We start from the raw sequence: 15718 nt of genomic DNA, 5'->3' as shown, positions 1-15718 counted from the left end.
AAAAGAATAATTACTGCTTCAAAGCAGAAATACTTGTAGGCTTTAAGGCAGAAAACTTGCCTACAGAACTCCATTACTGAAGTTTATTCATACCCATTCTGTGTGCTGTAGATTGGTAGGTTTACTCAACTGGAATTAGGTAAGTGAATTAGTCAAGAACTCCCCATTATGGTGTGATTCAGTCAGGTGCTGTTGGAAGGGGAGTGTACCGAACAGTGTGACACAAGTACAGCAGTTAGTGCTGTTTCCTCATTGCTTTATTGACCCAAGTTCACTCCCAATCACAGCTGCTGCTTATATGGAGTTTGCATGTTCTTCCTGTGACTGTTTGGGTTGTCCTTGGGTGCTCCAGTTTCATCCCACTCTCCAGAAACATGCAACAGGTTAATCAGCAACTGTAAATTGACCTGAGTTCAGGCAGGTAAATGAGGGGAAGTTAATGGGTATGTGAGAGAATAGGCTACCGATGAAATACTCACAATAATGCTCTCAGAGCCAGCATGAACTCAGTGGGACAAGGGACCTCAGAACCAGGCTTATTATCACACATTTGAAATTTGTTGTTTTGCATCAGCAGTACCAGTACTATACATAAAATATACTATAAATGTTATATATACGCATGTACTATATTATATTAATTCAATTTATACACACACACAAAATTCAATATGTAGTGCAAAAAGAGCACAAAAAAGTGAGGTAGTGTTCATGGATTCATTGTCCTTCAGAAATCTGATGGCAGAGGGGAAGCAGCTGTTCTTAAAACATTGTGTGTATCTTCAGGCTCCTGTATCTCCTCCCTGACAGTAGTAATGAGAAAAGGGCATGCTCTGAATGGTGAGGTTCATTAGTGATGGACGCTTCCTTTCTAATGCATTGCCTTTTGGAGATGTCTTCAATGGTAGTGCCCATGATGGAGCTGGCTGAGTTTAAAACACTGAAGAATTCTCAAGAAAAGTTGTGTTGGTTTGAATGCATTGGGAATTTGACTACATAGTCCAATATATCTCTTGATGGTTATCTGCTATTCCTCAATGTAACTGTTATTTTTATATTGTGCATTTTGTGATCAATGCGAAACTAAACTTTATCATCCTTCCTCTTACATTCACAGTTGTTCCCTCCACCCAAATTACCCCGCTTGCTGCTGTACTAAAAGGTAATCTACTTACTAACTACGTCAAGCCTTTTAACAATGTGTGCCAATTAATATCAGACTCAAATGGTCCACAAGACAGGGGTAACTGTGACCAGGTCTGGATGTAAACTGCATTTGACAGCCTTACCCTAACAGGCACTACATTCTCTGCTCTGTCCTGGTATTCTGGGGAAGATCAATGACTCCAAATAAAATAAAGCCTGAAATCATATGAACACTCAACCTTTTATTTTGGCCTATAAAGTTAAGTCTACCAAGCTACCAGTGAATTAGAAGAAAATGCATTTCAATAATACCATTAACAACACTAAATCCTGCACTAAAGTAAAAGTCCTACATATTAAAAAAAAGTAACTTGTACCTTGGCCTGAAACATCGACAGTTCATTTCCCTCCTTTGATGCATTCTCACCTGCTGAGTTCCTCCAGCATTTTGTGTGTCTAACTTGCATTTGTCCAATTTCTTAAAGAGAACTCTTGGCCAAAAAAAAAGACATAGGCTGCAATTGATTAAAAAAAGCACAACTGTATATTATAATATCCCAAAGTTCAAAGATTCAAAGTACGTGTATTGTCAGTGTATGTAGGCAATATACAACCCCAAGATTCATCTTCCCAGTACTAAAGCAGAAAACCTACATATCAATAAAAAGTTCTATGTATCCTGGCCTGAAACATCAACAGTTCAATTTCCTCCATAAGCATCATCCTTTATCCACAAGCTAATTTAAAAACTACTTCCAACCAAATGAGTGCATCGGCTTTCAAATGTTTAAAAAAGTCAAAAACCTGCAGATTAGCAGTAAAACAAAAAACTAAATGCATTCAAAAATTTAAAGAAGGTTTGTAGGACAGACAACTTCAATAAACTAGAGTATCATCTCAAGTGACAAATTATGACTATGCATGAAGGGAATACACAAAGTGTGAGAAGTAAACTCATTAAACACATCAGTGCTATTGAAAGCAGAGAAGCAGGGCAAAGTCATTGCCTGGTACCTGGAAGCTTTGAGATCCAGAAGCAAATGAGAGCAATGAGAGAAAGATATTGGATTGGGAGATACAAACAGGGATGAGAAATTGTTTAATCAAGTTCAATAAGAACAATCACTAAGAACTTCACTATGATAGCTAAACATACACCAAGAGTTATAAACAAAACTAGCTAAAGACAGGATAATGAGTAGTAAGTAAGTAGACTAGCCAAAAATCTTCAAAGTAGTACCCAGATGTTGTCATTGCAGAGTTACATAACAAGTTGAGAAGACGAACTCACATCTCTTGTTCTCATTAAGATCAAAGGCCCCTATTCTGCAAGGCTAAACAAGAAAGGTCAGATTAAATCAGATAGTTATCATAGATTGTTAGACTAAAACATTGGATTCTTAAGAAACACAAAATAATATGACCACAACAGGAGCAAGGTTACCTTTCTCCCCCATGAAGTTATTTCCCTGAACATAACCCAGCAGTCAGAGGCAGGTAATGGTGATGAAAAGTGGGTAAAAAGCAAGATAAACACTAACCAAACTAAGTGAACAGGGAAACAATGAAATCCAAGGGAGGTGACATCAAAATGCAAAAGAAACAGGCTCTGAGCTCTCAGTACTAATGTCACTCAAGCCTGGACTGGTACCCTTCACCAGTCTATCTCAGACCCAGCCTCAAGACTTTGACCACAGGTCCCTAACCCTAAACAAATTCCTGACCATAAACCCTTATTGTTAAACACTAATCCTCCAATCCTAGCCCCTCATCCTAATCCTAAAAACACTCCAGATCTATGAGCCTTACTGAGATCACATTTCTTCCCCATTCTGATGTTTGGTCTGAACAACAGCTGAACCTTTTCTTCTATTTCCAGCAGTTTAGACACATCTAGGAGTATTACTGCCCTCCGCAGGATGTATAATTAATTATAGAATTTCAAGGAACTCAAATTCTCGAATATAACCTAGTCTCATGTATAAACTGTCATATGGCTTCCAAATAATTGCATTGTCTCAAATCACATTAATTTCATTTGAATCATTTGTAAAACTAAAAGCTTCTTGTTTGAGAATATTCATTATTGCATGCTTAACACTTAAAATTGCTGCTTTCCAAGTCTATCTGTTATTTCCAAGTTTTCCTTTTCGTGAATCAAAGCTTGTAGTTGTTTATTGAGATCTTGAAGTTCTTCCTCAGTTGTTTCCATTTTATAATCCAAATGTAGATAATTCACTTAGCAACAAATTCCTTTTTCCTTTTGTAACTTTGGTATAAGTTCCTTCATTTTTAATCTGTTTTCCATGTCACTGAATTTTGACAACAAGCATCTTTTCAGAAACGGTCTCCTTTAAATGCAGTACTGTTTCGTCCAATCTCTTTCCAACTCACGGTTGTTCTTATTGAGTACTTCTACTTGTTGATGGAGTTCTGCACATTTACCCTGGGTTTCAACCATGTTTCTTGTAAACATAAAATCTGAGGTTTTTCCCTTAAATTCTGATACATATTTCATAAATTCTTGATCTTTTGCGGTAAGACTCCTTACATTCCTTTGTGATATATATGAGAGAGAAAGCGCACGCAATTAATTTACCGCTTCTCCTGCCTGTGAACTGTTTGATCCTCAATTCAGTGCATCTTTGACTACTTCCCACCCAAGCCCTGTAATACCAAGATATCTTTCTGCAGACTTGACTAATTTTAATTTTTTCGGTTCTTTTGTCTGTTTGCGCTGAACAGTTAATTGCATCTACCATAAACAGTACAAAATCCTTCTTACTCATTATTAGTGTATCCTTGTTTATCATATTACAGCCCTCACAATTCACCAGTTTATTATTCCCTGAATTTGTTTGCTTGATAGCCTTCTCTTTTCCAGCAAGTGCTTTCACTGCCTCTACGTAACTGATCCCTTGAGTTACTTTTACATATTGTATCTCAGCTTCTCTCTTGCTAATAACACACCCTTGATAAGCTGCCTGTGTTCCTCACCACAATTGCAGCATTTCAGCCTAGCTCCCGCCTCACATTTCCCGTGTTCATGTTCTCCAGCGCATCTTCCACATCTTTGTTTCCCTCTGCAGACCGTCGCAATATGCCCAAATTTCTGACATTTAAAGCATCTTAAAGGCTGTGGTATATATATTCTGACCTTATAACACATATACCCTAAATAAACTTTAGTTGGCAATCTCTCTTCATCAAAGTTAATCATAACCAATAAACTATCACACTTTTTCCCATTTCTTGTAGCTTTCAAATGTTTGGCCTCAATAATTTTTGCTCCTTTGATGTGCTGTTTAATCCCATCCATAGTAACTTCTGTTGGTATCCCCGAAATAACACCTCTAGTCCACTTGCTATTATTGGGTATTGAGTATTGAACTTTTTTGCCGTTTATTTTATTTAATCTTCTCACTTTGCCTTGTTGAGCACTATCCCGACAAATCACTAATAGCGATCCATTTCATAAAATCTTTGCATTTCATAAAATCTTTGCACTTTTGACTTCACCTCTGAGTTTGTTGATTATCTTCATCAAATGAATTGGGTTCCATTCACCAAAAGACACTCCATCTTCGCTCAGTTTTATAATTGCTTTAATCTCATCTTCTTTCTGTTGTTTTGCTATCCTATTTTGTTTGTCCCCTGACTCCTCAGAGTTTGACATCTCATACCTGTTTTCGTTTCTTACTCTTTCCACTCCATTCCTCTTTCTCACCAACATCCATCTCTAACTCACTTCCACTATCCGTCAACCAGCAGTTCATCCTGCGGGATATTCTCTTTATCAACTCAGCAGATGTGGCCTCCGTACTCATCTCCTCTTCAGCAGTTCCGCCCACAATCAGCACTCCAGTCTGGCTCGAATCGGTGATGAAAACAAGCAACATTGTCGCCCTCCGTTCCTCACTGCCCACAATGTGCAGGCTCGATACTCCACAATTCGGCTCTATTCGTTCAATTCACCTCTCCCCAATTCGGCCTCAACTTGAATCACCTCAATTCGACTCTGCTCCACCAGCTGAACCTCTTGACCATGTGTGCATGCTTTTACGCATTAGATGCTGCTAAATGATTGGCTGATTAGTTATTTCCATTAACAAGCAGGTGTGCAGGTGTACCTAATAAAGTGGCCTTTAAACATTGGATTAAATTAGTCACCAATGAAATGATAGGTTTCTGGTTTAAGATTAATTACCTTAGAAACAAACAAGTTAAAGAAATATTTTTATGCCCCTAGATACGAGAAGTTTCAGATCAAACTCAGATCTCTCAGTTCCATCCTGTTAAATGCTAGTGCTCTTCTCTTCCGGGTGTCATAATTAAAGAGATTATATTGCATTGATTGCCTGACATGTGGACTATGGCCTATTATACCAGGCCACACAGTTACTCTGAAACCAGTGATGATCACCAGTTTCATTTAGAACTGAGAGAAGTTATCAATATATGGTTCAAACCACAGTAATATACCCAACTTAGAATTTGTAGGATAACATCCGTGGTCTTAACCCCCTTTCTAACACGTCACACAACTGTGCTATACCCTCCAACCACTAAGGTTCTAATTGCAGTATTTTGAAGCTTTTCAAAAAATGACCTGGGAAAAAGAGAGGGGCAAAGGGGGTTTACCAAATAGCTTAATTAATGTTGATCTCTAGAGCATCATTGACCTGTTTAAACATTGAGAACAGGTAAGAGTATTGGTATAGTCATCCCATTAGGTTTAATGAGGAGACTATGGTGATCCAATTGGATCATTGCAACTTCCCTGTTTAACCCATCCTTAGTTACAGAACGTTTTTTCAGAACAGCAGGTGGAAAAGTGTTTGTAGTATTCTTTTCATAGTGCTTATGTCTTTCTCACGTTATAGCTGAGAATGCACTCAAATTCTCGAGACAAGTCTGCAAAGTTAATTCTGTCTCCTGCTCTCATTACCTCAAGGGCTCAAGCACTGAGGTGTGGATCTCACTTATATCAGATGGGAAACGAGTTTGCAGTGTTCTTTTCGTGGGTCTTGCGCCTCCTTCAATTTGCTGCTACCCTTATAGCTGAGAATGCACTCAAAATCTCAAGACAAGTGTGCAAAGTTAATTCCGTCTCCTGTTTTCATTAAGCTCAAAGGTCCAAGCACTGAGCTATGGATCCTGGTGGAGTAGATGGCTCTGATATAAACTTCTGCCCCAGTAAGCACCAGGAGAGGATAATGTGCCACCCCATAAATTTGCATATTTATGTGGTATCACGATGAGGTCATGTGGTGCTCAATTTTATGTACTACTTGTCCTTGCTGCCCTTACAGGTGAGTGACAATAAGGTTGCTGCAATAATCGACAAGGAACTTGGCAGTTCTATTTTATGTGCACACTGTGATTACTTTATTAGCTACTTCCTGTACCTATTAAGTTGGCCACCAATTGTATGCTCATGATCTTTTGCTACTATAGCCCATCTAGGATGGATTGTTTGTTCAGAAATGTTTTTCTGCCCAGCACTGTTTTAATGCATGGTTATTTGAGTTATTGTTACCTTACTGGCAGCCTGAACCAGACCGGCCATTCTCCTCTAACCTCTCTCGTTAACAAAGTGTTTTCACCCACAGGACTGCTGCTCACTGGATGTTTTTTTTTGTTTTTTGCACCATTCTCTGTAAAATCTAGAGATTATTTTGAGTGAAAATCTGGGGTGATCAGTTCTTGAGATATTCAAACCACCCCATCATTCCACAGTCAAATTTACTGAGATCACATTTCTTCCCCGTTCTGATGTTTAGTCTGAACAACGATTGAATCTCTTGACCGTGTCTGCATGTGCTTATGCATTAAGATGCTGCTATATGATTGGCTGATTAGATATTTCCATGAACAAGCAGGTGTAGAGGTGTACCTGATAAAGTGGAATTTGTGTACATTCAGCAGTTGGTTCTTTCCTTTCTCCATTGTTTCTGCCATCCAGTTTCTCTCCCCACCCCTTCCCTGTCCTTCCTTTCTCTTTCTTCCACTATAATGCAGAAGAATCAATAAAGTGTAAATTAAAACCAATTGTTACTTGCTCTCAAACTGGGTCATGGTGTGAGCCCAAAACACAGACAAAAACTGCTATTTGGTATAGGTCCACTGGAATCAAACACAAAGAGCAGTTCTGGGAAACAAAAACTTTGGTCAAACACATTCACTAAGTCAGAGTGAGCTGAAATCCCACACTGCACCCTGATTCAGTACTGAGGGTGAATCATGCACAGTCTTAGCTGCTGCCCTAAAACAAGACACTGTCTACTTTCTCAGATGGATGTCAAAAATATCAGGGCACAATTTTGACAAACAGAAAAATTTTTCCCGATGTGGTCTCAATCTGAACATTCCTTGAATGGCAAATGTAATAATTATCAATGGTTCAAAGGTTCATTTATTATCAAAGTATACAACTCTGAAATTATTCTTCTCCGGGTAGCCATGAAACCAAGAAAGAAAAGAGAGGCCACACAATCACCATCCCCTGAATTCCGCCTCCCTGCAAAAAAAAACACAAATAAAAACAGAACAGGCATATTAACCCCCAAATCGTTCCTCCCGCACAAAAATTGCACGAAATGGATCAGCCACATTGAGCATCGACCCCCAAATCCCTTTTCACACACAAAATTGCAAACAGAACGGATCAGGCACTTCGACCTCCAAATCCCTCCTCCCACCCAAAAAAAATGAACAAAGCGGATCAAGCATATTGACATCCCACCTCTCGAAATCCCTCTTCCTGCACAAAAAAAAAACAAACAGAACGGAACAGGCACATCGAACCTTCAAATCTCTCTTCCTGCACTAAAAAAAATGAACTAAACAGATCAGGCACATCGACTCTCCCCCAAATCCCCCTCTCCACACAAAGAAAATGAGAAAAGTGGGTGAAAAAACATAGAAAATAAAATAAGACTGATTAAAAAAAGAGTCTGGAGTCCAAATGCAAATCCAAAATACAGAAAACCCTGGGCAATGCTCTCTGGGCACAGCCGGCACGCAACCTCTGCACTGGCTTCGATGCTTCAGTCTCTCTCGTCTCCTTAACAATGGGAGCTTTAATTGGCAAAATGGAGCCAAACATTGGCTTGAGCCCCGTCCTGCAGCCTGCCCGCTATGAAGTTCACACATGCTGCCTCTGTTTCCTGGAATCCTCTCAGAGACTGCAGAAAATCTAGATAAGACTATAAAACATAGGAGCAAATTTAGGCTGGTCAGCCCATTAAATCTGCTCCCTCATTCCACCCTGGCTAATTTATTATCCCTCTGAAGTTCAAGTTCAAATTTATTGTCATCTTAATATACATATGTACTTACAAACGAAACGATGGTCCTCTGGACTACAGTGCACCCACAAAACGTATATCATGCACAGCACATAAATCAAAATATTACCATAAATATGGTAATAAAATATAACTCGAAATGCATATAGTGTGCAGTACAGGTAAACAGTAAATAGCTCGTTGTCATAGTGACAAGACTTCGGTGGTGGCAGGGTATTCGTTAGTCTCACAGTCGGAGTGTGTGCCTTCTCTCTGTAGCCTTTGACACCCTCACTAATCAAGAACCTATCAACCTCCCCTTTAAATATACCTAATGACTAATTCAAAATACCTGTACCAGATAAAGTGTCTCTTTTTTATAGATAGATACTTTATTGAGCCTATAGGAAATTACAGTGTCACAGTAGCATTACTAGTGCACAGATATAAATATTAGAAGAGAAGTAGAAAGAATAAAAAATGTTACCACAAACAGTCTTACAGGAGTGGGGGTCATTACTTCCCCCGGCTATAGGTTGACTCATTCTAGAGCCTAATGGCCAAGGGTAAGAAAGACCTCATTTCCAGCTCTTTGAAGCAGTGCAGTTGTCTTAATCTGTTCCTAAAAGTGCTCCTCTGCTCGGCCAAGGGTTTGTCTGCAGAGGGTGAGAAACATTGTCCAGCATGGCCAGGATTTTCTGTAGGGTCCTTTGTTCTACCACAGCCTCCAGCGTGTCCAGTTTGACTCCTATAACAGCCAGCCTTTCAAATCAGATGTGCTAGAAACAAACAAAAAAAACTCTCAAATTGAGATGCATTTACAATATATGTTTAAAATTTTGTTCCTTGTAAATACTATACATTCTGTTAATAACACTATCCCCTCCACAGTGTCTTCATGACATCCTAAACATGTTACAGCAAATACTTTATACTTTATTGTCGCCAAACAAATGATACTAGAATGTACAATCATCACAGCGACATTTGATATGGTACTTTAATGTGTCGCCATTGCTGTGGTGTAGAACACATGGTAGCTAATTTATGCACAGAAATCTCCCATAAACAGTCAAGTGATTGTGCAAAACCAGCAACTGTAATATTAGTGGAGGGATAACTATCAAAGTTCAAAGTAAGTTTATTATCAGATGACGTATATGTTACCAAATACTACTTTGAGATTCATTTTCTTGCAGGCATTCACCACAGAACAAAGAAATACAATAGAGTCAGTGAAAAGCTACATACAAACAAAGACTTGGACCCTGTCACAAGGAAAATTCTCATGTTTTTTTCTTTTGAATAGAGTCATGTAATTGATAAACCCCAGTTTAATAGGTCATCTTAAAGTCACTGTCCATGACTCATCTCATCTGTACTGCCTGACAAGATTGTTGTGCTCAAGGCGCTGAAGTGAGATTTGAACATCTCTCCTTTTAACCTAAAGCTGACAGTAATAATGGTGCTGATGTTTTACTTCCTCTGGTTTACACATCATCTGAGTCAGATGACTTTGCAGAAAACCATCCCATTGTGCATTCTTAAATGTAGTGCAGCAATTGATCAAGGGGAAGAATGAATGGGATAATTTGGGTAATGTTAGACTGGGTTTGCAAAATCTTAGGATTTGTCATTATTGTAAGCAAGTCATTATTGTAAAGCAGGAAACTGTACATGGACTTTCCAAATTCCTTTTCTGTGAACAGAGATAGACAAGAACGGAAATAAACTACCTATTTTCTATCTCCATTCTTTGTGTAAAATGTTTTGTTGGATCTTGGTTCTCATACTTGACTATGAACATCTGTGTTGCATAAGATCTGTTTTGGTTTGTTTGACTTGTTTGGGAAAGCCGGGATACATCAAAGGTGGGCTTGCATTATTACTTACGGTTAACTTTAAGTTATTTTTTGAATTTGTAAGTTTGAGCTGAACTTTAAAAGATTGGTTTTGTTGATTTGATTGAAAGGGAGGGATTCATCAAGATGCAATAATGAAGCTTTTTGACTTTGTAGACCGCCCTGCACCCCCTCGAGATCTGGAATTAACGGACCCAGAAGACCGCAGTATAAGATTGACCTGGATTCCTGGTGATGAAAACAACAGCCCAATCACAGGTACAAGACCAGTAGTTGTGTTCAACAAGATGCAATCCTAATTTTTCTATTCCTTTTTGCATCGACTGTTTTCCCCTTTAGCTACTCTGTTAGTTACACACTGTAATAAACTTGTCAAATGTTTTCCCCTTCATAAAACCATGTTGGCTCTGTCTGATGATAATATGACTTTTTATAATTCCATGCTACTATTTTATCATATTCCAATTCCTCAAAGTTTGATAGGATATTTCCTCTTCAGGTTAATTCATGTGGCTTGGCCAGATCTTTCCACATTTCCTTTTGAGATTCTGAACAGGTGTTGGCAAATCCAGATTGCTCCGAGGTTAAGAAAGTAATATTGATGGAATTACCAAAACAATTGGTAACTGTCTCCCTGGCATGTGTTCCCCTTCTCTATATCGACGCAGGTATCCACACCAAATCCAGACCTTCAGTGGAAGATCATAAACAGAGGAGATTCTGCAGATGATAGAAAATCCAGAGTAATACACACAAAATGCGAGAAGAACCTCAACAAGTCAGGCAGTATCTATGGAGAGGAATAAACAGTTGATGTTCAAGGCTGAGACCCTTCATCAGAACCAGTTCGTGACTGTTCATTCAATCAACTGTTTATTCCTCTCAATAGATGCTGCTGGGTCCCTCCAACAGTTTTTGTGTGTTGCTTCATTGGATGGCAGTGTGGAGATACGTCTCTACTAAAGGAGGTGTCAGGCGGTCCTCCCTCCATTCATCCTTGGGCATGGTGTAGCAGCTGCTTGGCCCCCCGATCAGGGTCACGTGGAGCCACGGGAGCAGGTGGTGGATGGTCATATGAACAGCTGGTGCACATCACAAATCCTGGTTATGCAACCACTGACGCCAGGCCAAACAATCTCTGAAGAGTATTGATAATGGCTGGGGTCACCCATCTTGTAAAGACACTGCCCAGAAGAAGGCAATGGGAAAACACTTCTGTAGAACAACTTGCCAAGAACCAGAATGGTCATGAAAAGACCATGATTGCCCACATTATATGACACAGCACATGATGGTGATGATGATTACTTCATTGGAAGACGGTCTCCGTCTCAGTGGTTTTGAAAATGCTAAGGTATAATAGATAACATGGGGAAATTAAATAAGGAGACCATTACCCGTAGTTGAGATCCATTGATAAGGTCATGTTCTTGTTTTTTTCTCTCTCATTAAAGAATTCATTGTGCAGTATGAAGAAAATAGGTATGAGCCCTGGAAGTGGCATAATCTAACCAGAATCCCAGGCAATATCAACTCAGCAGTGCTGCAGCTCGCACCGTACATGAACTATCAGTTCCGGGTTATCGCTGTGAACGAAGTTGGCGAAGGCGCCCCCAGCTTGCCCTCTGAACGTTACCAGACGACTGGAGCAGGTAGCAGTTCTGCTCTGCCCTTCCACTGTTTTGGATTCAATGGCTTTGCTCATAGGCTTAAAAATATGATGTGAGAAACTGGCACTGCCTTCAGAGCCAAGCCCCGTAGACGAATTGTCAATATTCTGGATTCATCTTCCGAAATATATTCTTTTATTTCATTTAAAAAGTTACTTTGGCTTCAAAGGCAAGAGTTTTTTAGTTTTTTTTTCCAGAGATACAGCATGGTAGCAACCCCTTCCAGCCAGTGAGCCCGTGCCACCCAATTGCACCCACGTGACCAAATACTTCTTTGCAATGTGGGAGGAAGCCAGAGCACCTGGAAGAAATCCACACAGTTACGGGGAGAATGTACGAGCTCCTTACAGAGAATGATTCATTTGAACCTGGGTCACTGGTGCTGTAATCGCATTCCGCTGACCACCACACTACCATGACCCAAATAGAAGGGGTTGGTGGGGGGGGGGTGGCAGGGCTCACTCTTACTTCTCAACCAGCCTTCTTGCCAGGTTCCTTCTGGCAGATCCTCCATGGAAGTGGCTGAGATGCCACCAGCCTAACCAGAATCGGGGCATACAGTACTGTGCCAAAGTCTTAGGCACATATCTATAGCTGGGGTGTCTAAGACGTTTGCACAGTACTGTATTTGTCAGCATGGAGCGGAAGGCTAGTTTGTAAAGCTGGTGGGAGCAAAAACTGTTGGGAATGGCAAGGGTGAAATGCCGGCAGGAGGGTTGTGGGATAGGTGGCAGAGAACGAGTGCTAGGGGTGGGGTGAGGCATGGGTGCAGACACACCCAGCCCTGAGACACCAGGCAAGGTCATTTGATTCCAAGCAATTGGTTAATTGATCATTACAGAATGTCTCTCTGGTGTTTCCCTCTCTCTCCCCATTTTCCCAACCATGATTCCCCTCTGCCTGCCCTCTTCCCACTCTTAGTCCACAATACAGACCCATATCAGCATCAGCAGGTCAGGCAGCACATGTAGTAAAATTTATTTTTGTTTTGCGACAGCAGTACAGTGAAATAAATGGAATTACTACAGTACTGTGCCAACGTCTTAGGAACATATCTACCTATATATATTTGTGTGTATGTATGTGTGTGTGTATATATATATGTGTGTGTGTGTGTGTGTGTGTGTGTGTGTGCGTGTGTGCCTAAGACATTTGCACAGTACAATATATACAGAAGGGTGCCAGAAAAAGACCAGCGATATCATAAAGGAATGCAACCACTCTGTTTACGGATTGTTTGTCCCACTCCCATCAGGGAGGAGGCCGCACAGCATCCACACTGGGACCACTGGAGACAAAACCAACTACTTCCCCCAAACCAGCAGGCTGATCAACACCTCTACCCAGTAGTGCACCCCACTGCCACTATGTACACATCACCTAGCGTCACTTTATGTCCAGTCTATGTAAATAACAGTTACTTGTACATTGTGTTGTATAGGAGTGCTTTTTATATTTGTATTTATTGTAAGTTTCTTTGTGTTCCTTATGCTTACTGTATTTGTTTTTGTGTGGCATCAGGTCTGGAGTAACAATCATTTCATTCTCCTTTACACTCACGTACTGAAGAATGACAATAAACAATCTTGAATCTTGAAAAAAATAAGAAAAAAATGCACCATTTTTATTAATGTATTTTAATTTTTCTCCTGGGTTTTGCTCAATGCAATATGATAGGGATAAACTTTCACTTCTTGGAAGCTCCCAGGAAGTACTTGAGGCTCAGGAGGATTGAAAACCTGACTTTAACATCACTTTATTTCCCAGCTCCTGAGATGAATCCCGTTGATGTTAGAGGAGCAGGAATAACGGAATCCAGCATGGAGATCAGGTGGACGGTAAGCACAGTTTGTCCACATATTCCAAGAGGAAACAGGGAACCGCGGAATATGCACAAGGCTGCCTGAAAGAGATTACTATTAACTTTGAAATGTCCGCAAAGTTCTACATGGGGACACGAGACTGTAGATGCTAGAATCGGGAGTAACGCACAAAATGCTGGAGAATTTCAGCAGATTGGGCAGCATCTAGAGGGGGAAATAGGCAGTCAGTGTTTCAGGTTGAGACTCTTCGTCTAGACAGGCATGTCTAATGTTTCAGGGTTGACTAGACAGAAATATCCAGTCCAAAGGGAGGGTCCCAACCCAAAATGTTAGTTGTCCACTTGCCTCCAGAGATGCTGCCTGACTCGCTGAGTTCTTTCAGTGCTTTGCGTGTTTTTACCTGGTGATCCCTGTACAATGGGGCTTTTACATGCAGATGTCTAATTATGAGGTGTGATTGATAAGTTCGTGGTCTAAGGTAGAAGCAGTCAATTTTAGAAAACCCAGCACATTTATTTTTCAACATAGTCCCCTCCTACATGTACACACTTTGTCCAGTAGTCGTGGAGCATACGAATCCCTTCTTTGTAGAAGTGGTCCACAGCAGGGCTGATTGATAAGTTTGTGGCCTAAGGTAGAAGGCGATGAGTTATTAACTTCAAACTTTCTGCATTATCAGTCAAGGAGTTGAACTGCACGTGCATGTAACGAGAGCGTCTTGGACCTCCAGGTGGTCCATAGCAGAGACAATTGATGTTTGTGGCCTAAGGTAGAAGGAGATTAGTTATACCACTCTCGTTACATGCACATGCAGTTCAACTCTTTGAGTGAAAATGCAGAAAGTTTGAAGTTAATAATTCATCTCCTTCTACCTTAGGCCACGAACTTATCAATCACGGCTGCTGTGGACTACTGCTGGAAGTCCACAACGCCGACTTCTACAAAGAAGAGATCCGTATGCTCCACTACCGCTAGACTAAGTGTGTAAATGTAGGAAAAATAAATGTGCTAGGTTTTCTAAAATTGATTCCTTCTACCTTAGGCCACGAACTTATCAATCACCCCTCGTATTATGTGGGCAGTCACATGGAGATATTCAACTATATTATGGAATGATCTGAAAGGGATGTTAAATGATTAACTAGGGAATCTTACTTCAGTGTCCAACTATGTTATGAGGGAGTATGAATTAAATGTGCTAACTGGTTGAACCTAAAGCAAAACTCCAGTTACTGGAATGGAGCAACTTGCAGTACTTAGGAACATGACTATAGAACACTAGAGCACAGAAACAGGCCATTCAGAACATCTAGTTCATCCTGAACTGTTATTCTGTCTACTCCCATTGCCCCGTACCTGCATCATAGCCCTCCATACCCCTCCATCCATGTACCTATCTGAATTTCTCTTGTGTTGAAATTGAACCTGCATCCACCACTTTCTCTAGCAGCTCATTTCACACTCTCACCACCCTCTGAGTGAAGAAGTTCCCCCTCAGTTTCCCCTTAAATGTTTCACCTTTCACCTTTAACCTAAGACCTCTAGTTCTAGTCTCACCCATCCTCAGTGCTTGCTTCTATTTATCCTATCTGTACGCCTCATAATTTTGTGTATCAGTATTCAATCTCCCCTCATTCTCCTACACTCCAGGGAATATAGTCCTAACCTATTCAACCCTTATCTATCACACAGGTCCAAAAGGCCCAGTAACATCATCGTACATTTTCTCTACTCTTTCAATCTTACTGCTATCCTTCTTGTAGGTAGGGGACGTGAACTCCGCACAATACTCCAAATTAGGCCTCCTGAACATCCTATATAAATTCAACAGAACATCCGAACTCCTATACTCAATGCTTTAATTTACGAAGGCTGCAATTTTGAAGATTGTGTTCATGTTTCACTGAAATTTGTGGTACATAAGTTGA

General features: G+C 40.3%; 1 protein-coding gene across 1 annotated transcript in view; it reads left to right on the top strand.

Moving 5' to 3' along the window:
- The window catches only part of nfasca (neurofascin homolog (chicken) a), a 171470-nt gene that overhangs the window by 91274 nt on the left and 64478 nt on the right, over nt 1-15718 (top strand). The window contains exons 17-20 of the mRNA XM_072277651.1: nt 1118-1162; nt 10454-10555; nt 11752-11949; nt 13735-13805. Coding sequence (XP_072133752.1) covers nt 1118-1162; nt 10454-10555; nt 11752-11949; nt 13735-13805 — 416 coding nt within the window. The remainder of the gene's footprint in view (nt 1-1117; nt 1163-10453; nt 10556-11751; nt 11950-13734; nt 13806-15718) is intronic.

This window comes from Mobula birostris, chromosome 14, assembly GCF_030028105.1.
Source record: "Mobula birostris isolate sMobBir1 chromosome 14, sMobBir1.hap1, whole genome shotgun sequence".
Classification (NCBI taxonomy): Eukaryota; Metazoa; Chordata; class Chondrichthyes; order Myliobatiformes; family Myliobatidae; genus Mobula; species Mobula birostris.
This window is presented reverse-complemented; position numbering and strand designations above follow the sequence as displayed.